Source organism: Danio rerio, chromosome 16 (assembly GCF_052040795.2).
Source record: "Danio rerio strain M-AB ecotype USA chromosome 16, GRCz13ab, whole genome shotgun sequence".
NCBI lineage: Eukaryota > Metazoa > Chordata > Actinopteri > Cypriniformes > Danionidae > Danio > Danio rerio.
The window spans coordinates 27,873,977-27,899,894 of NC_141036.1; the positions used below are offsets into that span (position 1 = coordinate 27,873,977).

The following is a 25,918-nucleotide window of genomic DNA, read 5'->3' on the forward strand; positions in this document are numbered from 1 at the left end:
ACAGAATCAAGACGTGTGACGTCATAAAGTCTGCATCCCAGTGTTGTGATATGGCGATCTTGCATAAAGGCCGTCAGAAATCTGCAAAACCAACGAGTTATTAGGAACCAGCTGTATATAAAACCGATGCTGTGAGGATGAAAAAGAAAGTGGGTAAGTTTGGAGCTTCTTTGAATTATTATATCGCTTAAGCTGTGCGCCATATAACATGCAGTTCTGCACACAATGGATCAGAACAGCATAAGCTCGCGTTAGCGAAACATTGAAAGATTTCACTGCTGCACAGGTGAACATAAAAGCCATATTTTGCTGCAGTCGTGTTCATTTCTTTTCTTTCGTTTATTATTCACTTGATTGCAGTTAACGTGTAAAGTGAGCTGTGTCTCAAAGCCTAGTAGTCATGTAAGTTATCTTCAAAAAACAGCAAATGTGTGACCCCAACACTGGTTTCATTTTGTTGAACTCCCTGTCCACTTGACTGCTACTTAATGTACTAAATTCAAGCCTCATTGCATTGGTTGCATTTACACAATTATGGTGTTCAATAGTGCAGTAATATTGTTGTATAGTTCTATATTGTATTATTAACTGCAATAGGTAGTTGCAGCTTTCAATGTACAGTCCAATAATATTTTGCATTTGCTTTCCAGATAGGCTACCACTTTGTCTATTAGAAATTCTGTACATTGAGACTTTAGTTATTTAATGGCAAGTAATTTAGCATCTTTATTTAAAAAAACATAACACTGGAGAAGTTGCCATCCAGCTATTTTTATGCACATTTTAGAATATCATATAAAACTGTTAAAGAAATGCGCATGAAAATTATTTGCCTTAAAGAATAACCCAAGAAATGTGCAAATACTTGCACATATACAAACTATGAACTATAAACCCACTTATTATATAAAATGCAAAGTCCTTTAGATTTTTTACAACATCAAGACAGGTTTATTCTCTTAAACAAATGAAATGGAAATGCTGCTTCAGTCACAAATGTTTTAGCGATAGTTTAGTACAGTTGAAATCAGAATTATTAGTCCCCCTTTGATCATTTTTTTCTTTTTTAAATATTTCTCAAATTATATTTAACAGAGCAAGGACATTTTCACAGTATGTCTGATAATATTTTTTCTTCAGGAGAAAGTCTTATTTATTTTATATCGACTTGAATAAAAGCAGTTTTTCATTTGTTACACAATAACTTGCCTAATTATCCTAACCTGCCTTATTAACCTAATTAATCTAGTTAAGCCTTTAAATGTCACTTTAAGCTGTATAGAAGTGTCTTGAAAAATATCTAGTCAAATATTATTTACTGTCATCATGGCAAAGATAAGATAAATCAGTTATTAGAAATGAGCTATTAAAACTATTATGTTTAGAAATGTGTTGAAGAAATCTGCTGTCCTTTAAACTGAAATTGGGGAAAAATAAACAGGGCGGCTAAAAATTCAGGAGGAACTTTTAAAGAGGAAATGTGGCTATAGTTCAAGTAGACTATGCTGTAACAAAGAAAACATATTAGTTGAGAGTAAATAGACTTAGACAATGGCAAGATATAAGAAAGCCTGTAGGGAATTATTGAACTATTGTAGTTCTGTTAAAGAAAAACTGAATGAACAATGGTAAATATACTACAATTGTATGTACAACTTGCTCTTTTATCAAACATATATTAGCCGTATTTATGAAAATATGTAAAAAAAAAAACAGGTGGGATTGAATTCTTTTCTTGTCATCTTGTCATGTGTACCAATAAAACATGCTTTAAACATTTAGATGTGTGTTTAGATGAATGTTTATTGAAGTGCTATTTGTAAGAAATAATTATGACTGGGGTTAATGAGTTCACTTTTACTATGCTAGTAATTATCCTACATTAGTATGTCACAAATAAGGGTTAAAGGGTTAGTTTAACCACAAATAATAAATCTGTTACTCAATCCCTTAAGACCTAAAATCTGAGTGCTCTCTCATCCTTCATAGACTGCAACAGACCCAAAATGATCAGAAAACATTGTCATTTTTTTGTTCTATTGAATCAACTGTTATCATATGAAGCTCAAAGAACACTTTTGTGTGGCAAAAAAAAACAACTTAGTTTGCCGAACTCTTCTGTATCAGATCAGGGTAAGCATTTGCTATATTGCAATATGATGATTGAGTGTTACACTGCTAACTCTAATGGCAATTAGGAAAATCAGGGCTAAAATTGTGCTGTGTAAACTTGACATAGGTCACATGGAGTGTTTTTCGAAAGTTTTTGTTTTCTTATCTGTATTTAGGGTCGCACAATTCTGGCTAAAATGAGAATCACGTTTTTTTTTGTTTGTTTTTTTTTTTGCCTAAAATCAAGATTATGATTTTCTCACGATTCTGAAGATATAAAATAAAGGGTCATATAAATAGGATATTATATGTATTATTGTTATTCTCAAACATATTAAACAACAACAATTATATTAGGTGTATGTGTAGGTCTACTCTTTGGTTAAAATGCTAAATTTTTAGGAATGGTGGACTTAAACAGATTGTCCTGGTCATTAACGCACAGTAAAATGCGTAATTTCACAATTAATTTCATAATTCTGACGTTGAATTATTGTGTATGAGACAAATGCTTCCAATATGTCATTGGCAAAATTATTAGATCTTTTTTTCATTGGTAAAATGAGTCATTTGTTATTATCAAATTCCCTGTTGCATTATATTTAATGGTATATAGGCTAGTAGTTAAACTGTCCCAGTAAACATTTTTTTTCATGCACAACACTTTGTGTTTGCTATTAAAAAAAATATATCAAATGCTTTTCCTAATCATAACTCTAAAATGCGATTTGATAATTTAAATGATGTGTGCGCTTTCGGTTTCACATTCACTGCTGAGTGCGCTTATGTAATGGCTGCCGTCACTCTGAGGAAAGAAACATACATGCAAATCATACTTCTCACACAGCTCTCAAACGATCGCGCTGTGCAACAAACTGAACGTTAATTACAACTTTATTTTCTGTTACTACAGTCTATGCAGGTTCTGTTCACACATCATTTGCGGGCACACGGGCGTCCTCTCATTAGCAAACAAACAGTGTGTTAGCTCCTGTGTCATTTGCGGCCGCAAATACATCATTACAATAAGAAATTACATTTTTGGGTAAACTATACCTAATAAATGCAGTCTGTAACTCTGTCAACACTATTTGGAGGTGTCTATGTTGCTGAGCAACGTATGTAAAACAATGTGAAGACTTGTTCGACCGCCTTTACGCTTCTCTTCTGACCTTGAAATTATAATTAGCTGAATCATAGAATTGCTGAATTAAGATCGTGTTGGGGGATGAATTGAGATCGTGATCTTGTTTTGATCAATCGTGCAGCCCTATCTGGATTTTGAACATCTTGTGACCATTGCGGTTTATGGAGGATGAAGAAGCTTTTAGTTTTCAAGAATAAACAACACAATCTCACGGCAATTCGTAACTTTTACATTTAGTGGCTAATTTGTATGAATTTGTACAATCTAATTCGTACAATTTAGTACGATTTGCTTATCCCCCAATGACGGTTGGGGTTAGGGGTGGGGTCAGGTGCCACGCCTCCTTTTTAAAATCATACCATTTCGTACGACTGAACTCGTACAAATTCATACGAATTAGCCACTAAACTGGCAAAACGTAAAATACTTACGTTTTCTCGTGAGATAAGGCTGGAATAAAGGGACAAAAAAATGAGAAAATTGACAATGTATTTATTTTCTTTTCTGGACATTTTGGGCCTGTTCATGACTGGAGGACGAGAGAGCTCAGCTTAATATGTTTAAAAAGAATAGATAAAAAAGGTCTGGAACAACACAAGGATGAGTAATTAAATTTTTGGGTGAACTAAACCTTTAATATTATCATCAGGGATGGATTTAGTGATTTAGGGGCCCAAAGCAATTCCAGTCAGTGGGGCCCAAAAGTCCTAAAATCCACCTATTTGCTGTTTTTATTTCTTGTATCACTTAATCTCCTTTTAAAACATCTTGTAAAAAATTTTAAATTATTATTAGTTTTCTTAAAATGAATTCACAGTTAAAAATATTATATTAACTATATATATATATATATATATATATATATATATATATATATATATATATATATATATATATATATATATATATATATATATATATATATATATATATATTTATTTATTTATTTATGTATTTATTTTATTTTTTTTATTTATTTATTATTATTTTTTTTAACTAAATCATTACTCGTTTGATGGCTGGTCTGCTCCATGATTCAGGGTGGGGGACACATATGACACATAATAATTATGTTCAAATTAAAAATTGTATACCTTCACCAAACAAAATATGATTGAAAACTAGGTTATAAATAATTTATGTTTATGGGTATTTATTTGGAGGCCCCTTAGATTTTCTGGGGCCATAAGCGGCCACTTATTGGTTAAATCTGCCCCTGAATGTTATACAGTGGTACTGTGTTAATCTGTGAAATGCAATGTGGTTTGTTTTGGTGTGTTCCTCTTGACAATAAACATCATTTCTTTCTGTTTTAGAAAAACCTTAAAGTTCTGAATTCAGTTAATTTGGAATTTGAGCAACATGGAACTCACTGTTGAACCGCACTGTGAACCAGCTGTTTCTGAAGCAAACCTTGAGCACCTTTCACTTTCGGACCCTCTGTCTTCTGTGGAAGCACCATTAGATGGTATTGAGCATGGAATGGAGGCTGCAGTTCGAAACAGTGGCCTTGAGTTAAAACTGGACCTCTATGTCCCAATACCACCAATAATAGAGCCGATAACTCCTGTAGAGGAAACAGTGGAGCATTGTGTTCTTCCTGTGGCAACACAAGAGGACGACACACAACCTGAAGCCACAAAAGGGGAAACAGATGCCAATGCTGAACATTTTGAGTGTGAAAATCAGCCAAGTGTGATTGAATCGAGCTCAGATACTGTGACAGAAGCACAATGTGAACAAGCATCCAATGAAACGGCCTCATCAGACTGTAAGGCTGCACCTTGTAAACCAGAAGAGGCTGTAAGCTCCAAAGAAACACCACAAACGCGTAAAGCCTCATCTGGACGTAAAGCGTACAATACAGAGAGAAAAAACATCCCTCCAAAGAAGGACAAATTTAACCCTCTGAGAATTGACATGGCCAAAGTAATACCTCTCACCTGTAAGTTCTTCATCTATAATTTGAGTATTCCTAGATTTCTTTAGGTTCTTATATGTGGTAATATCTGTTTTGTTAATGCAGATTACTGCTGTCATGTTGAACAAACCAGTTATGGATTTATTTTTCTAGTGGCACTTATTTGACTAGGTAATAATTTATTCACAGTGTCATAATTTACTCTTTCTTCACTATACGTAATTTTCACAATCCAAATATCAGCTAATGGATAAAATCAAGTTCTGTCCTTTATAGCAAGTCATTTACCTTGGAAATCACATATGTAGTTCAGGACTGGAAGATTAATTGAAGGAAATGTTCATGTGCTTTTGGTCAGTAAAGCCAGTTCTAGTAAACATCCAGCATGTGCTTTTAAGATGGAGCAACATTTACAACACAAAGACAGTTCACTGACAAGCTGAGATTTAAAAGCAAATTCGATTGAACCAATCGATAATAACATAGAGATCCTTGTTCTGTGATAAAGACAGCTGTTTGCATCACTTCAGGGATATTCGACTCCATGAGGTAAATGCTGAATGTGAATTTACCACAAATAATAATTAAGTTTTAATCCAAACTCACTGCTTATTGTCAGTCGAGTGTTTGAAGTCCTTATTTTAAGATGATTCCATAGTCACATGTTAATAAGTCAGTCAATTAGTTAATCAATTAAAGCTGTTAAATTTTCTGTTTATTCAGCAACCACTATGGCAATTTCCTGGGCGTCTTCATGGGAATTCGGGATTTTCTGTGAGAGTGCCCTATGGCTTTCGGAGATTTCATTACAATTAATGACCCAGCCCTAATGCAGTTCAGATCTCCTGGTTTATTTAGTCTGGACCAAAAAGAAAATGATTAATTTAGTCCATGCTTGCTTAGAAGCATTTTAAGACAGAAGATAAAAATAAAAAAACACCAGAAAAAAAGGGCTTTATGGAAATTATGGAACATCCCAAACAATCGGTGCGTTCCAAAGCATACTTATGGACTATTCTACGCTACTTTGTAGTATAAATAGTGTAAGAAGTGCATTCACACTGAAAACTCAAAAAAGAGTAAGCAGACTTTAAATATCATCATGATGAACTTATTCATTTGTTAAAATTAAGTGTGTAATGATGGACACTTCAAACACTCAACGGCTGCTGCCTTGACCATGTAGCAGAAGGGGCAGAGCTTCCAGGCACTGATGTTGGATTTCTTTCTTTATTTTGGATTGTCAAAAGCAAAATTCTCCTACGAGAGTTATTATACCACCTCCTAATGGTGAATGCGATTATCCTCATGGCAGGTATTATTTAGTAGTTTAGTTAATTATTTCACTAATTTGGCAACCATCAAACATCATCTGGGAAAAGGTGAGCTTAGTAAAGCTTAGTAAAAAGCTTAGTAAAAAAAAAACATTAGTGTTCCTGTGACGACACTACATACATATGCTATTCTGTTGAGTGTGTAACTGCATAAGTGCATAGTGTGCCATTTAGGAACGCAGCAAATGTTGTGTACTTGTCTAAACATGCTAGTTTTAGGTACACACATAATGGCATTTTATAGGGTATTACTCTTGGCGGTATCCAAATATTGATACCCTCAAAACTCCTCCCTATTTTACCTCGGTATACGGTATTGCCGTGCATAATAAAAAATGTATGATGTAAGGCTCAGACAGCGTCACCAAACTGTTGGCTTGTGCCCAAACCATTCAGAAACTGAATACCGTATATGCAACCCTAGGTTTGCGGTCACCTGTTTGTTGCACAATTTGCAAATTGTCTTGTTCGTATTAGAGATCTGAGCGCTGTCTGTATAAACACAGACGCACAGCACCACACTCTCTCATTCACACACATACACACGCACATAGACAGCACCAAGACAGCAACGCATATCATCTTGCTCTCTCTCTCTGGTTCACACACACACACACACACACTTAGACAGCACCAAACAAGCGACACATAGCATCACGCTCTCTCTCATTCACACACACACACACACACACACACACACACACACATAAACAGCATCCACGAGGGTGCGGACATGCTCACTCGAGAGCGATATTATTAGACCGCCCGCTCCGATTCAAATTACACCAGAGTTACAGAGCGCTCCCGCGCTTTATTTGGAAATTTATTCCCGTACCACAAGAAATATGTTCGGGTCCCGCGGCTCCTGCGGTACAGCAGCGGGAAATCAGACCTCTAGTTCGTATTTTCACGTCTCCCTTCTCGTTCGGTCGAAATCCAAAATACTGCCAAACTACGGAGGTTGTGTTTTTTTTTTTGAGACCAGATCACTTGGTGCGCGACTCGCCATCTTACCTCACCTCTCTCTCTCCTCACACTGTCCCGTGATGACAGTCATGCATACGCATTTTTAGGCATTAAATAAATAATATTTAATACTTGTCCCCTATATAAATGTATTGTTTTTTATGATGGTATAACGTTATTGAAACTGATACCGTTGCAGTTTTTAGATCCCACGCTATACCATATTACCGCCCAAGCCAATGGGGTATATGCACAGATAGTGTTTCTTACAATAACGATACACTTCTTGAGAACAGTCAATGTGACTTTTGTTCAATTTCATAAGGTTCCTTTTACAGCATCAATGTTATAATGTAATTAAATATAATCAGTTAAATAGACTTAAGCATTCATTTAATTCAAGCGTAAAACAAGATGTAAAGCCGTTTACTCGCACGCGCCCATCAGGATCATCAGGCGAAGGCAGAAACTCCATTAAAAATACTGGAGTGTAATAAATGTTCATATTGTAAAGACATGCTGTGCGAAAATTTTATTTAATGCAGTGCTTCTTGTGCAATCTGAAACCCACTTTATATCAAATATCAATTAGGCAGTGGAGATCATTGATTTAAAAAAAAAAAAAAACAGACCTTAAACGTGACGATTTTGTAACTGCATACAGTTCACCTAAAGCGCCTGACCCAGGTTATACCCTATTGGATTGTCTAACGAAGACAAACGAAGATCTATTGAAAGTAAACCTGTTTCTAATGCCTGTAGTTTTGTGTTGACTCTACCCATTTGTTCTTTTCTAACACATTTTGTTTTGCTTTTCTTTCAGCATCCCAGCTTTCACTACAGTGCATGGAGTGTCACATCATCTTCAGTGACTCTAAAAGCAGAGATCGCCACATTAAATTAAGTCACCCTGCGGAGTATCAAAAGAATATGATGAGAGATGTTGTCTTTACGTGCTATGTATGTGATCAGTCTTTCACCTGCTCCACAGAGCTCATGGCCCATCAGCGCACACACACAGATAATGGGCGGTTCAAGTGCCCTTTCTGTAGTGAGGCCTTTTACACATCCTCCGAGCTAACTAGTCACAAAAAGAAGATCCACTACAGCAAGCATGGATATTCTTGCACAGAGTGCGGCAAGCCTTTTAAAACATTTACTTTGCTCAGATACCACCAGCGGGTACACACAGCAGAAAAGCCTTATGTTTGCCCACGCGAAGCTTGTGATAAAATGTTTTCTACGTCTAAATCTCTTCGGAACCATTTACAAAAACATCAAAAAGAAGAGGGCAAGGGGGACCAGACAAATGCTTCAACAACCATTAAGAAAAAGAAGACTAAAGGTAATCAGCCTAACATTTTTTTTGATCGAGTAGATTTTTAATATGAAATTATGTATAGTTCAATTAGATATTATATAAAATACTAGTCTTGAAACAGACATATTGTATATATGCACTGATATTGCATGTCAAGCAGATACTCACAAGTTTATAATCAGTTCCTAAAGCTGGATATTTAAATAATATAATATACTTAGATAAAATTAATCACTAAAAAGTCATGACAAAGGTCATTTTTAAGTCCAGTATTATATATATATATATATATATATATATATATATATATATATATATATATATATATATATATATATATATATATATATATATATATAATATTTATATTTATATTTATATGTTTATATTTATATATAAATATATATATATATATATATATATATATATATATATATATATATATATATATATATATATATATATTATATTATATATATATATATATATATATATATATATATATATATATATATATATATATATATGGTTATGACAAATTTAACACTTGTTGATAACCAATATGACACTAATAAAATTCAATTCATTTTTATGTGTATAGCGCTTTCACAATGTGGATTGTGTCAAAGCAGCTTCACATGATTATAGTGAATTAAAAGTGTCAGTTTTCAGAGTTTAAGTTCAGTTCAGGTCAGTGTGGTTTATTATTCATTGCTGAGACACTGAGGAGCAGATACATCGATGCACAGCTTTACAAGTCTCGAACCATGCAAGCCGGTGGCTAAAATATGCTCTTATTATACTGTGATTTCCTCAATAATGTTAGAGTGTGATTAGAAGGTGGTTAAAACCCTTTAACTGCCTGCTCTACCAAATTGTTGGCCATATTTTGACTGTTTTAAATAATGACTGCTAAAGTAATTTAAAGAATGGTTTACACTAAGCAGCATTGTTGGATTATGAGAAAATCAAACAAACATAATCCTGTTGCACTATTACACTTAATTTTGGTTTTATTGTAAATACAAAAACAAGAAAACATGTTAAATGAGAATCTGAAATATTTTATGGTATACTTTAAAAAGTAAAGATGATTTAGTATTCACAAATGTTTTATTTAGATTATTTAAAAAATAAATTGGTCTTAAGGCTTGTGCACACCAAGACGTTTTTTGCTCAGGTTTTTCATCAATGTTTAATGCCTCGTGACTATATAAAGGGCGTCAATGTGCACAACAACGCGCAAAATGCCAGGTGCAAAAGCGTCATTTAAAATAACGCCTCATGCTCCTTTTTTTTTTTTAATTCACGCGCCACTTAAACCTTCTCCACCAATTAGGTTGGCACTTTTTGTTTACGTGCACGGAGCTGCTTAAGTTACAGTAAACAGCACTTGGAGGCGCTCAAGCGCAAAACTGCATTGCGAGCGCACATTGAAGAAGATGCCCAGAGGCGATATGAATAACAAAATGAACAACAAATTAATGAGTTATGTAAAGGGTATATAAACAAAATTGAGGGAACACTGAAGTCCTCTGACCTAGAAATGTAACCACAAGAGTAAACTTAAATCTTTTATTCTTTTGTTCTTATTAAATCAACAATATAGAAAACAAAAGTTTTCAGGGGCCTGTTTCAGAGTATTTTACCCTGAAATGAGAGAAACTCTGGGTTTTTCGTTTCAAAATGGCAAGTTTGTCAAACTGGAGAAAGCAGTGTAAGTCAAGCCTGTTTCTGAAAGAGAGGTAACTTTAACCCAGAGTCAGTTACCAGTTACTTTTGTGTAAGAAAGAAAGTCATATAAGTTTGAAACAAACAAAGGGTGAGTAAATGACAATCTTAAATTTATATGACATGATTTGTATATGACAATTTAAAATTTAGAGTGAACTATCCTTTGTGAGAGTTTCTGAGCAAACCTTTTTTGTTTCTTTATATTTTTCATTTCGTTATTCTGCAGAAACTAGTGAAAGGAAATTTCCATGCCCGCACTGTGAAGCAGTTTTCAAGGCCTCTAAAGCTCGACTTCTTCACATAAAAAATAAACACTCCCAGGAGTCGCAAAGTAGCACTGTTTTGGTGCCACAGCCCAAAGCACCTGGACCTACTCTGGTGCATACAGCAAATGGACAACCACCGACTCTGTTTGTGGAAACTGTAGGACCAGCATCACATCCAATGGCTGCAAATAAGCTGGATGCTGTGCAAATTAAACGACTAATTGAGAAACTTGGAAATGTACAGAAGGTAAATCAGTTGGTTATACTGCCTTTACAGCCACACCGTTTTGGTTTACCTCATCCTCAACCATTACATGTGAATTTTACTCAGCCAACACAGTTTGAACAACCCAACACAGACCCATCAAATGCTGATCAAATTAATCTCTCAAATTTGCAACCGAAGGAAGCTGCTGTTCTGTCCCAAGAGGAAAAATCTTTTTACCCAGAAAATTCAGAGATCCAAGTTACACCTGTTGAACTAACCCAAACTGAGGCACAAATGCAAATGGAAGAAATTCACCTTGAACTCATACCGATACAAACTGAACCTTCTGTTTTGCTTGATCAAACGCCTTTACAGGTTGAAGCATCACAAAATAATTCTGTTCTTGAGCTGCCACGTACAATAGAGGAAAATATAACAGTCACACAAGCTAATGAATCTTTGGAAACAAATGAAGAACCACCTTTAATCCCTCAACCTGAAATGCAAAAGTCTAATCATGTGGAGGGAGTTGCAGCTTTGGAAAGAAATAATGACCCACCTTTAATTCTTCAACCTGAAACCTCAAAGTCCTATCATGTTAAAGGCATTGCATCTTTGGAAACAAATGATGAAGTAAGTTTATTTTCTCAGCCTGAAACTAAAACAAAGCCTAATCAGGTGGAAGGCATTGCAACTTTTGAAATAAACAATGAACCACCTCTAATTTCTCAGTCTGAAATAGCAAAGTCTCATGTGGAGGAGGATATTGTGCAAGATTACAAAGTAACATCTGAGGAGATCGTTTCAAAAACAGAAATGCCATGTCCCACACAAGATTCAACAGACATTTCAATAGGATCACACTTAGAGGTGATAATTAAACAAGGCGATATTAACAAATTAAGCAAGCCTCAGGAAGTTCTGCAAATCCAAGCTCAAAAGGAACAAGTTGAGTCAGAACAACAACCATGCATAGAAGAGCCCCAACCACAGCCTGATTCTTTTAATAGTGTGCAGAACGACAAAATAGTAAACCAACAAAGCTCTGTGCCAACACCAAACCAGACTCAAGTTGGGTTACAAAATAGTACTTGTGTTCAGAAGAAACTTCCAACAAAGAAGAAAAGATCCAAGAAACAATTGGGGGATGAACGAGAGAATAAGGAACCAAGTAAAGAAAGTGACAATACGGCATCATCATCCAAGAAAGTCAAAACTTCATCCAAGGTCAATCCTAAGAAAAAGGAAAATGCAAAAAACAAAAAGCTTGTCGTAAGGTTTGGACCCAGCGAGAAGAAAAAATCCTCTAAACCGAAGGTGATAAAAACATCTAAAACAAAACAAAACCAGAACCAGCAAATTTGCGATGAAGGTCATGTGCCTGCTTTGTCTGAGAATGAAAATAAATTGGATTCTAACCAAAAATTGCAGAAAGATAAAAAAGGAAAGGGGGCTGAATCTCCTTCAGGAGGAACAGTGAAGTCGGTGGGTCAAACTAATAATGCAACTGACAGTGTTTTGGTGGCGCCAGAAGCAGCACAAAAAGGGAAACCTCAAAAGAGAAAATTAAAGAATCCAAACAATTTGGTCAAAAAGGCAAAGTCTGTCCCAGAGGCTCAACAAGATAAACCGGCAGTACATATGCCAAAGAAAAAGAAACAAGCCAAAATTTCGGAAGACGACGGTCCTAAGAAACCCAAGGTCCGAAAGACCCAAAATGATGCTTTTCAGAAAAAAACACAAAAAATACCAAAGCATAAGGCAAAACAGGCTAAATGTAGTCCTGATGTTCCGGACCAGGCTCACATAGAGAAACAAGCTTTGCTCTTGTTGAAAGGTCATAAGCAACCTCAGTTGAAGGTACACAAGTTAGATGCCACTGAACTTGAAAAATCACCCCCGAGCAAGAATGATAACAAGGTACTGCAAAAAAACAAAAATGCAAAAAATAAATCCTTGAATGTAGCACACCAAAAGAAAAAAAAGTCAGGTGGAACCAAATTGTTGGAGCATCTGGGTGAGTCCTTATCTTTGGAAATGCCCCTTGTTGAGAACAGTCCAGGTTCTGTGCCCACAAAGCCCAAAATTGTACGGAAACGCAAAGCTCCTATTAAGATGGACCAGGAAATAGCTTTGAGCCCTCCATACTCCCAACTTACTCTTGGGTGCCAAGATTGTGGGAAGACTTTTTCAGAAGTGTCTGCATTGCAGCAACACATGGCATCCTGGCACTCTGCTGGAAAGTTAGTCTTTTCAGATGAAATTAATGTAGCTAAAAAACGTGTCATTCAAACTAGCCCTAAAGAGAAACGTATTCTATCTAATGTCTTTGAAATTCAGGTTGCAACAGATTGGGATATTGAGACTGAAGTGGGTGAGATTGTAGGCGAAAGACTGTCCTTCCCAGCATTAAGTCCATCTCCATCTTTGACACTTGCCTCAAATTGTGCTGATGGAAAGGAACAAGAAGGAGACAAAGATGCTGAAGGAATTGCTCTTGGGTTTGAGGAACCTGCAGAGAAAAATTCTTCTGAAGTGTGCGAAATCTCAACAAAGTCATCAACCCTAGTATTAGTCAAAACCATCGTGCCTCAGGAGGTCACTGAAGATGCTGTTGAGAGTGTTTCAGCGAAAGAGCAAAGCAATGAGTTCAATCCTATCACAGAAATTTCTTGCAACAAAGTCAAAGATGCAGCGGAGGAAGAAATTAAAGAAGAACTGCCCTTAGGGGTGAATTTAATAATGGTTGGAGACCAAAATGCAGAAGAGAACCACAACACTGAGGTGAGAAATATTTCAGGTGTCTCACAAGAGCCTGAAAATGAAGTGAGCAACCCATGTTCCCAGTCTCAAGAACCTGCAAAAGATGCAGAGACTGTTATGAATCAGAATGTTCTTACAGAGATTAAGCAAGAAGAGGAGGAGGTCCTTGTCCGCGAAGCTGATGATAATAAAAGAGTAATTGGAGGGAATTCTGTAAAGAAAGGTAAAAAGGGAGTTGGAAAAGCCTGGGGCAAGAAATCAGTTGGAAGAAGAACTAGCACAGAAAACAGAAGTAAAAAGGACATGGAAGAAAATAAGGAGGCAGAGGAATGCCAGGTTCTGTATCACCTCTGTATAGTTGACAGTCCAGAAATAAAGAATAAAGAAACAGACAAGAATGGAGTTAATTCCTCTGAAACTCCTCAAGTGTCGACTTCTGACGAGGCTCCTGAGGAGCAAGTGGTTTTTGAGTTGGACTCTGTTACCACAAGTGTAATGGATATTGTCAACTCTGAAGAAGGATCATTTGAGACATCTCAAGAGCTGGTCAGAGAAGGCAGCTCCCCTGGAATCATTCTGGAAAAATTCTTTACTGCTCGTGAGAGAAATATGGAGACCCCAAACATCCAAAGTCCAGTTAGACAGGTCAGTGTTTTTCATGTTTTTCTGACTTTTAGATGCATCGACATTTGGCCAATTCTGTTCTGTAGACCAATGGTTTAAATAAAAAGCATTCATTTTTAACCATTTCACACACACACATTTGAAATACTCCTGCTGAAACACCTGCATGATTTTTCTAACAGTTAATTAGAACTTCTCGTTTCAGATTTTTCATGGTAACGCATCAAGTTTATAATGTGAAACACAGAGACTCTGATGATTCATGCATACAGCACTATATAAATTAATATATCATGTTCTATGTGATATTGTAATTGTAAAATATATTTTATTCCGGTTCTCAAATGTGTGTACGAACACATATTCCATCATTTTAAGGTCCCATGAAGTGCTTTGAAATATGCATTTTTATTCAATGTTTGACTTAATGTCAACCAAAACACGAAGAAAGGGTGGGACATAGTGTAGCTCCTCCACTAATTTAAAAAAGCCAAATAGCATTGTTTTATCACTGCTCTGCTAGTGAGGGTGGTTAAGCTCAAGTGCATCAAATGAAAAAGTAAATAAGAAGCATGTTGAAAGGGGCAGGGCATGTCAGATACTAGAGAGCATTTGATTGGTTATGATTTGATTAAAAACTGTAGTATGAGGTGACGTTGATGCATTTGGGTGCAAGTGACAAACCGCATGCTTTTCATGTTTATTTGAGTTTTATATCTGCTAAATGCAATTTTTGTCACTGTTTTAGAGCACAGTAGCTTATAGATATCCTAAAAACAAATAATACTGATATTGACATTTAAAAAAACTTTTATTTTAATTTCATGTGACCTTTAAATAGCTTAATACTTATCATGTTATTTAATCTGACGGGTAATGGGCACCGCCATGTTAATCTACGCTGCAGGAGAGATCAGAGCTACTGGACTTACACCTTGTTAATTCATTATTTTCTCCCAAAATACATAAAGTAAGTGGCAGTTTAACTGGGAGAGGAATAGAGTAAATGTTCTTTTAACATAAACAGTGTTTATTTTGCATGAATAAAGCACAACTTTCATTTACATTGAGAAATAAAAACAAAAGACTTTACCGTAGACTTGTACTTGTACATCTCAATACTCTAGGACGTATGTGTATTTGAAACCCAAAATAAATGTTATTTGTTTGAAGAAAAAAAACCTGATAGATTGTAATTTATGAAAAATAAGTGCACCTCTTTCTATGCATATGCACGAGCCATCAGATTTGAATTTAGCAGTGATAAGTTAGATGGTTAAGCTGTTTTAGAGGCCATTGACTTCATTGTGTTGTGTATTGTCTCATTTCCACTAAGTGGTATGGTTCTGTATAGTACAATATGCATGCAATAAGTTTCTTTCCAATGTAAGAAATACTAAAATAGTCTGCGCAATAGCGTAGTGGTTTACGTGCTGTAATATGGTGCAGTAGCACTTCAGGGCGCCATGAGTTCAAATCCCAGCTCGAGGACATTTCTTGTCGCTACCCTCTCTCTCTCTCTCCCACTTCGCTTCCTGTCTGAAATACTGTTCTATCCACTTAATAAAAGCAAAAAGGCTAAAAATATATATATATATATATATATATATATATATATATATATATATATATATATATATATATATATATATATATAAAAAGAAATACTAAAATAGCAAAGTAAACCATAGCCATTTTTTTTTTGTCCAAAAGGATACCTGGAACAACACTCTATGGTACCAAAAATTCTGCTAAACAATATTGGTTGACAGATAATCAGATAATCATCTCTTGCACATGTGACAAGTCAGGGAAATGAGAACAAAATCAAATGCAATTTTTAAATACGCAGCCAAACAGAAACAATAATGTAATTACACAATGACCGTGCAGAAATGAACGACCCTCAAACAAAGCTTTTCTCTTCTTGTGACAAACAGCCATTTAAAAAGAAGCAAGAACATGATTTGCTGTATGTCCTCCATTGTTGTTTATGAGGCACACAAGCATAAGTGGAATTTTCATTTAAGTAATTTAACTTGAGTGTGCAAAACACACAATATGTGAATGGCCTGTAAGGCTTCTTCTAGTAGGAATTATGTTAATCGCATATTTCTTCATTATTGTAAAGAAATATTGCATTTCCACATTATTTATTAATGTGAAAATGCAAATGATCAAGGTTACCTATACTGAATCATTCTTTACTGTTCTGTTCCATTCAGTGGAAATGAGGCACAATTTACAAGTGTATCATTAATTACCTAATGCTCTCTTTAAAGGCAAACTCCAAGATGGATAACAGTAAAGTGATTTCAGCTGGCACATCTTCTGACGTGAAAATGGAAGAACGATCTTCAAATCTGGTTCAGCACAACCCGACTTCTTCTGAGGGTGGTTTATTGCGGGGAGTACAAATGTTTTTGGTGAAAGCAGAAGACCACGTGTCTGCAACTGAGATATTCCAGACACTCCAGCCTGCACCTCCTCAACGGGTTGCATGTCCAGGTCAGTTTTGAGCAAATGATATACAGTACTTAACTGTTAGTGTCTCTTTGCTAATTGGTATATCAACTGACATGATATGAAATGATCCAATATATGGATGTGACTACCTACATTTTTGGCAATGTGATTTATTGCCCATTATGTTTACATTTAAAATAAGACAATTACACTGCCATGTCCTCTTATCTATCTATGTGTCAAATAATTAGGCTCAAGAAACTCCAGCACATGCACAGAGCCACATTTACAGCTACAGATTAATAGGAGCAATTATTTAAACTTTTCCTGACAATAACAGGTAGTTAGTTGAAATAAAAATGTTAGTCATTGGTGTGAAACTATATAAACTATTTGACTGCAAGAAATTGCATATACACTTGATAGCTTAACTCACTATATAGCAAGTGTAGCCATTAAATGCTGTCTAAATGGAAGCATGTAATACCTTAATGTAGATTATCATTTTTGCCTCTGTTGTACAGTTTTTTTTTTCTGGGGGGACAATACGTCTTCAGTGCTTCCCACACATAGACTTTACTTGGGCGGGCCACCAAGGTTTATTTAGTGACGCATGTTGTTTTTACTATTAATAAAATCCTTTTACACTTTATTGTGTCCATCTAATATAACCAAACATCTGCGATCAATTAAGTAGTGGAAAATCCTCTCTCGTTTACTCGTTTCTTTCTGTGCATGCGATACCTGTCAACACTCCCATAGAGAGTCGCATGCTTTGCAGACACACTGAGACGCGTCTTTTTGGCACATAAAAAAATTGTCTGGCTGGGCTTTGAAAATCTTCTAAAATGTTCAGGATTTGGCTTTTGCTTTCTTTGTTTTCTTCGTTTTTGCATTACCTTTTTACTAAAAGGTTCACGAAACCCTTGAGTACTTTTTTTGAGATTTTAACTGATGTGTGTATGTTGAGCATCAGTTAAGACAATGTAAGCAACTGTTAGCTTTAATTGTGAGAAATTTTGGATAATTTAAAACTTTTGTCAGATTATTTCAGTTTCCGGGTTTAAAATGATTTTTGGGGCGGGATCAAAATCGGCGACGTATCGCAAAACTGCATGTGCAAAGATGACACGTTAGTTTCTCATTATTAATTATAGCGGAGTTTTCCTATCCTGCTTCTTAATTATTCATGACTGCACGTGCTTTCCGAAGTCATGGCAGACCTGCCAGTGCCAAGCTGCGAGACACGGACCCACGCCACACAGCAATTAACTGTTCATGAAGGGACGCATGTGTTTGTTTCAATGATCCACAGGTTTTATTGCATGTTTTTCCCCGCGATGCTGTCAGGGCCGATACAGCAAAGCTGTTTGTGTGCTGCAAGCATTTTTGTTGGGAGAGCAGTACGAGAATTGGAGAATGGTGGATGTTGTCTTTTATCAGGAGTTCATTTACATTTAGACACATCGCTGTGTTTGAAATAGGCAGGGCAAGAGACCTGCTGCAATGAGTCTGCATTCAGACCTATGATTCAGACCCTGGGATTGAGGAAAAAGTCCTCATTTATAGTGTTTATATGAACACGATTATCTTTATAATGATATAAATTGTGGTTGTGTGTATATGAAATTACGAACAACAAATGTAGCAGGGCATAAATTACTGTTTATTTCCTTGCATTTTAAGTTTGTAAACTATAAAATCATGGGTCTCCTCACGGTTTGCGTCTCCTTTTGTGAGCCGACTGACAACAATTGTTCGCTCCCCTCCTTCTGCCCTGCTGGCCACGCCCACTCCTGCCCTTTGCTCACGGAGTTCCACGCCCATTATGATGCATCTTTTGAAATTATTTGAGGTAGACCTGAACCGAAAGTGGGGGGTGTCATGACCCTTTAAGCCTATACTTTGCTTGGCTTTGCAGCTGACTGCGCACGCACAGAAGAAAAATTTAATAATTAATTCTTGAATCTATACAACTCAGAAAAACTTTACTATATACTCTGAGGGAACAAAACGACTATTCTAAACAGGCTGCAAAATATATGTACACCATTAGTTAATCAACACATTTTCCATTTAAATAATCTACACATTTTGCTCTTGTAGTTATTATAATTTATAGAGATATTGTCTGTTTTTATTCTTTTTTCTGTTATTTATTTCTCATTTGCTAATTATTTTATTAATTTGATGATGCCATTGGGCTATATTACATAGGCTATTTTATTTACATATCTAAAATGCTTTGGCATTCGAGTTTACTTTGAACTTGAAAGAGAGAGAGAGAAGTAGATTTTACCTGTGGGTGCACATGGCTCCTAAATAGCACTGAAGTAAGAGAAATGGTAGATTCTTCTTTTGTTTCAACAGTCTTTTTTTAACCCATTGAAAATAAATAGTATATAACAGTGGCATAATAAATTAAATTATTGTTAGAAATTACACTATGTTTTCTTTGTCGCATATAGTTAACTATTTATGTAATGTGGGTAAGTGGTGTGTTTTAATCCAGCTACCCCCGCAAGTATATTTCAAACCTATGGAAGGCACTGTGTTTTGCCCAAAACTAGTTATAGGGGAAGGTCAAGGATCTGTTCTAATTCAGTAGTATCAATGTTCACTATCAATGATAAGCATGACAAAATGACATCTGGCACAGCTTGTGTTTGTTTGAAATGTTTGTCCTTTTATCATATTTTCTTTCAAGTGTGTTTTCTTTTTTTACTGTTTTATTGTCTTATTAATTTATGTATTTTTGCTTGCACATATGTTTCTAGAACATAACATTTTCAAAATGTCTTCAACACTTTATTGAATAAAACATCTTATACATTAATATTTACTAACATATAATTCATTACTTACAGTTATCTGTGCCTGTTCTTCCTTTTTTATGCTAAGCTAAATATTTGATTTCTTTCAGATAAGGCTGCTGATAAGACTGCGGTGCCCATTCAGAACTACAGCAAACAATGTATATTTTATCCCGTTAAAGAGGAAGAGAGGGAACTTTTAGTGGAGTCTCCTCCTGCAGCTCAAACAAGCTTGGGTTCTAGAGAGCACACAGGTGAGACGCACACAATTTTGGATTTTGTAGATATTTATATACAGTAATATAATTTGTGTGAATGCATTTCTTTTGTATGCTATTATTAATTAGTCCCACATGTAACACACAGGGCCTTCATCTGGACTTGAAGAATGTGAGGAAATCAGAGTGGATTCAGTGCAAATGGACATGCAGCAATTGTACACAAACTCTGAAGAGGGTAAATAAAAGATTGACCAGGTTATATACAGTTAAAGAATTATTAGCCCCCCAGTTTATTTTTTCCTCAATTTCTGTTTACCAGAGTTTTTTTAACACATTTCTAAACATAATAGTTTTAATAACTCATTTCTAATAACTGATTTATTTTATCTTTGCCATGATGACAGTAAATAATATTTGACTAGATACTTTTCAAAACCCTTCTTTACTTCTTTTTAAAGTTATATTTAAAGGCTTAACTAGGTTAATTAGGTTAACTAGGCAGGTTAGGGTAATTAGTCAAGTTATTGTATATCGATGGTTTGTTCTGCAGACTATCGGCAAAAAAAGCTTATAGGGGCCAATAATTTTGTCCTTAAAATGTTTTTTTTTTTTTTAATTAATAGCTGCTTTTATTCTAGCTGATATAAAGCACTTTCTCCAGAAAAAAAAAACTAATTATCAGACATACTGTGAAAATTTCCTTGCTCTGTTAAACATTATTTGGGAAATATTTAAAAAAGAAAAACAAATTCAAAGGACTTCAACTGTATATATAATATGTGGTTTATTCCCTGAGGTCAGTTAAGAATGTGCTTTACTGTTTCCATAGGTGATGTTTCTGAACAGCAGAGGACTCAAGGCTTCTTAGAGTTTCTGTCTGAGAATACGGACGCAGTTGATGCAGGTAATATCCATTCTGAACCAGAAGCTGAAACCATCGTCATGTCCTGTTACCATGGAATACAGAGTAATGGGACGGTACATCATAACGGCACAGAAAGAAGTGATCCATGTGTTAGAGCGTGAGTTCTGTTGGAATAATAATAATAATATTAATGTACCAGATTCAAATTACTGTCACTCAGCAATCTTTAACTGTTTTCCCCACTCTTCTTTAGAAATGTTGGTGCTTCTCCAGTGAGCCACAGAGAACCAGAGAGGCAGCTATGGAAGCCCATTACCTACTTCAATCAATATTTTAGTTTGGACACGTGGAAGGAAATTGCTGTTTGTACAAGTAAAGCCTCAACTCTGCCAGACCCGGTTACAGAAAAAGAGGTTGCAAAATATGTGGGAATACATATTGCAATGGGAACACTGAAGGTTAGTCATAACATTACAACATGAATATAAAAAATGTTTGGAAAATAGGATAATTCTCAATTGATGGTGACAAACATCTTGACATTTCAGTCATTGTCTTTGATATTTCAGCCATGGAAAGGATAGCATTCAATCATGAATTGGATTGATTTTATATTGTTTTGTACATGTTTTTAATATACTTGTGCAAATTTATTGAGTGCCCTGAACAACAAAACATACACCTACACCATTTTATGGCATTACTGTTTATTTATATATTTATTATTTGTTTTGTTTGCCTGGGATAAAGGCATGGCTTTAAGCAACAACATAATAATGTTTCCACCTGGTATCAAGCTGCATTCGAATTTGAGCATTTATGCGTGGATTTTATGAGACCCTTCCATATTTTTCCATCCTGCTCTACATCACTGTTGACAGAGAGAGGAGGTGGTCATTAGTGGCTGTTTGGATGCATTCAACCACAAGAGGGTTTACTTTACAAAAGTAGTCCAATCTAGGTATGGGATGATAACCGATTTCAAAGTATACCGCGGTTTGGAAAATTCAAGGTTTTAAACCCCCCCCCTAATTTTTTTTAATACCGTTCGTAAGGTATGTGTACGATTTTTTTATTTACATTTTTTTTAAAACAACTGTATCTTCAGCAGAAAAAAAATATCCAAAGACGTCGTTTTAAATTGTAAAGTAATCTGTGTTTTTGAAACAAATGAAGACAGCAGAAGTCAATGATTCATTTGAATTATTTAGCCTGACATGTTTACTGCTCCAAATTATTATAAATCTTCCAAAAAATAAAATATATTGTTTTCAAAAGGGAAAAAAGTTTGTTTTTTAGCCATACATTTAAAAAGTACATATTTCAGAGCATTAATCTTTGAATACTGTGAAACCAAGATTTTTTTGATCCAAGGTTATCTTACCGTCAGAAACTTATACCGGCCCATAACGGATGAATATATAACGGATATGCAATCTAATCTGTCTTTCTACTACCTCAAGCTCAAGGCATTTCAGACCCCATTTTTACCTATATTAGGCATCATCTACTTGGAACAAAACAATATATTGACAGTTAGTTTAAAAAAGTTTTTCTTGTTTTTTGAGCAGTGTAAAGGGGTCAAAGGGGTTGTGGAAAACATATTTTAAAGGGCACGTATGATGAAAATAATGTTTTGTAAGCTGTTTGGACAGAACTATGTGTAGGAATAGTGTGTTCACAGTCATATTGGAGTGACAGAAACACAATAAGTCTCTTTTTTTAAATTTCTTGATATTACAATAGGATCCAAATCTGCAATGTGATGTAAGAGTGCGGTTTCCCCACCTAGCAAATTGACTGGCAGCTAAATATTAACATGTCTCTGTAGTAACGCGTATAATTATATCTACAAGACAGGATAAGTGCAAAGCAACTTTGATTAAAATATCTGTTCAGCTCTCTGTGATCATCAGTCATCATCAAATATGCTCAAGAATGAGTTTTACAAGTTTAAAAGATTTTTAAAATAGTGCATGTTTATAATGAATTACAGCGATTTTACCATCTTTATCAACACAGTAGCAATTCAGTACAAGAAGATGCTTCAATCCCGGTTTGTGGATGTTAAATCAGGTTTATTTTGTAAATGACCATAACAGATATCTGTACAGCTGTGGATATTAACGTGTATCCTGTTACATTTTGTATTGTGTGTGACTCATCGTTGCAACCTCACAACAAATACATCCAATAATCATTGTGAAAGTTCTTACTGTAGTCTTTCTTACAAATGTTACCTGAGATCTGCTTCCTTCATGTCTGTCACTGAGCTGTTTATCTGACGCAGCCAAGGTGGAGATTGAGGCACACTCTGACAGGCACGTGGGAACAGTGGGTGGGGAGAACTAGCATTAAAGGCACAGGCAACACAAAGAGCTACATTGTATTCAGAGCAGAACATTCCAATATTAACAAAGGTATAATAAATAATCTGATGGGTGTTGAGCTGAAACTTTACAGACACATTCTGGGGATCACAGAAGTCGTATCTTAAATCTTGAACAAGGGGTAAAATAGGTGCCCTTTACAGGTCAAAATTACATTTTAGTTTTTGTTCAAAATACTTAACCTAATTTTAATTAACATTTAAATTGTTTAAAATTTTAAATGAAACTATTTTAGTTTGATAGTTGAAAGGTTTGATTGTTGTCACCATCTGATAGTTGTACATTGACCGTTCACAACAAAACTTACATTTTCTCCCTCTCTTTTCCTCTGTTCTCCTTCCTCAAAAAGTTTCCCAGCACTAAGCTCTACTGGGAAGATTACACACGAGTACCTCTGATCTCTGATGCCATGTCGGCTTCCAGATTCTGTGAACTCGCTTGTAAACTGACGCTGGTTGGTTCTGCTGGATCTTCCACTGAGTTGAGTATTGATCAGCATTCTGAAGAAACTAACAGTGAGCAACCAGGACAGAGTAACAAGGTAGCGCATGATTGCACAAACTCAAAGACAGATCCTTTGTGGAAGGTAATGCCATTGATTAGAAGAGTTCAAGATGGATGCCAGGCACTGGACCGAAATGGAAGCTACGGGGTCGACCAGTACCCCCTTCCTTTTCAAAGACACCCTACACATTCATTACTGCACACTGTTGTCGTAAGTGGTGGAGGGTTGGTTTTGGACTTCAACTTGAGCATAGATGACTCCAACAGAGAAAACTTCGTTGAAAAAATGGTCTCTAAAGGGAAGGAAAGAAATGACGGGATGGTGTTTCTTTGCAAACCAGAGCTTTCCACACCTTCTATGCTTGAGCATCTTCTAGAGGCTGGTGTGCAAAGTGCTGGAAAGGTCGGCGGGGCAAGAGGGCAAATAGGTGATGAGTTTGTGAGCTCAGACGGAAAGCTCAAACTTTTCAGATGTCACCATGGCTTTATCCTTTCAGCGGTGGTAAAGGAAAAGCCACGCTCCACATCTCTCGTCAGCGGCTTTGAGCGCGCGATTAAAGCTGCGAATCTCAACCGTGATTTAAGAAGTCTCTATCGTACTCCTTGCACAAACTCAGCCATCAGCGCTTGGCCACAGTCTGTCCTCTGGGACTTGATTGATTTGGTGTTGGTAAACGCATGGATACAATATAAGCAAGATCACAGCGATATTACCGATCTTTTATCTCTCATGGCGTTTCGTTTGGAGGTGGCCAAAGCATTGATTCTCTCCAGTGGTGTTGACGCTCAAGACTTGTCACCTCCCTGCCCTCCTGCTCCCAAAATTCACAGCTCGGACACAAATGCACGGCCCTCTCAGGTTCTTGACAACCCTTTGCCTGATGAACACACGCGGTATGACGGCTTCGGCCATTGGCCAGAGCAGCTGGCTGAGGGCGAGGAGGCCAGGAGGTGTCGATTTGGAGGCTGTGAGAGAACATCTCGTGTGCGGTGTCTCAAATGCTGTGTGTACCTGTGCATTTCCCGAAACCATAACTGCTTCCTGAAGTTTCACAGTCAGGGGTCTTCATGAAGCTCGCAAGCTGTGTATCTTTCAATTTAAAGGGATAGTTCACCCAAAAATCAAATTACTGCCATCAATTACTCATCCTCCTTTTGTTACAGAACTGTTTGTTTGGTTGTATATTTGTTTTGTTAAACACAAAATAATGTTGTAAATTAATTACCATTGACTTAAGGGTAAGTACATTTGGATTATTTTGGTGAACGATCACTTAAACATTTTTATTAATTGTATTAAATAATACAGAGAAGCTAGTTTGTTTGTTTTTTTTGTCAAAAACTCAAGCCATCCTTCCATATTTATTATAGTTGTGTGAAAATGACTCTGTTGAACCCATTTGAATGTATAATGAACGTTACACTGTGCTCTATGGTTTTGTTCTAACCGGAAGTTGTATTTAATTGTGTTTTGCATCTTGCAAACAGTAAAAAAAAAAACATGCCATGTTCATTGTTTGCATTCTATTTCCTAAAAAGGTAAGGTTTAAAATTAATGGAGCACATCACATGACATTGGGGGACAAAATATGTACTATATATCTTGACCACAAACTAACTAATTTCTTTCCATAACTATTTATTTAAATCTAATTGTCTTCATTTGTTTTCTAATAAGTTTGTTTAAGTAAACAAAAAGTAAATTAAAAAGGTTCTAATAAATTAAACATTTAATTATATTTTTTAATTAATTTCAGGCATACTGTGTGCCTGAAATGATATTTAACCTTGTATATCATATTGGCCATGTAATAATTTGTTGCCTTGTTGTATTTAAATTAAAACAAGGCAACTAATTAATTCAGTGTGGCCCGTATTTGCTAAAACGAGGTAAGTGTCAAATATAAAAATTTAGAAAATTTTAATTCATGATCACAAATTAAGTAAAATGAGCAAACAACTTGATAAACTTGATCAAATTGACTTACTAAAATGAGAATAAATTCTTAGTTTGTGGTCACTATGCATACGTAATATTTTATATCATGTCAACCAGAGATTTGTAGGAATGTTACATTTTCATTTAAAATTTTGTGGCTGTTTTGCATTGTGCTTGTACATTGGCAAAGCATTTTCTTTTTATTTGTAGAATAAAATCCTTTACATTTTGAATGGGCTCAATCTTCTTGTTATACTCAATTTTATCTAGTGTGTAACCTATAACGTTACTGTTTTAGCATAGTCCCATGTATATGCAAAAAAT

At 35.6% G+C, this 25,918-nt stretch overlaps 1 protein-coding gene across 2 annotated transcripts; it reads left to right on the forward strand.

The window, feature by feature from the left end:
- znf576.1 (zinc finger protein 576, tandem duplicate 1) lies at nucleotides 1-25,831 on the forward strand. Of its 2 annotated transcripts, XM_087284845.1 has the most exons (11): nucleotides 24-153; nucleotides 4,576-5,204; nucleotides 8,304-8,825; nucleotides 10,762-11,048; nucleotides 11,133-14,417; nucleotides 16,679-16,904; nucleotides 19,786-19,929; nucleotides 20,042-20,131; nucleotides 20,726-20,918; nucleotides 21,015-21,219; nucleotides 23,501-25,827. In XM_087284845.1, exons 2-11 carry the CDS (start codon nucleotides 4,622-4,624, stop codon nucleotides 24,725-24,727), a joined length of 6,762 nt encoding a protein of 2,253 aa, XP_087140971.1. In that variant the 5' UTR covers nucleotides 24-153; nucleotides 4,576-4,621; the 3' UTR covers nucleotides 24,728-25,827.
- Nucleotides 25,832-25,918: the final 87 nt, after the last annotated feature.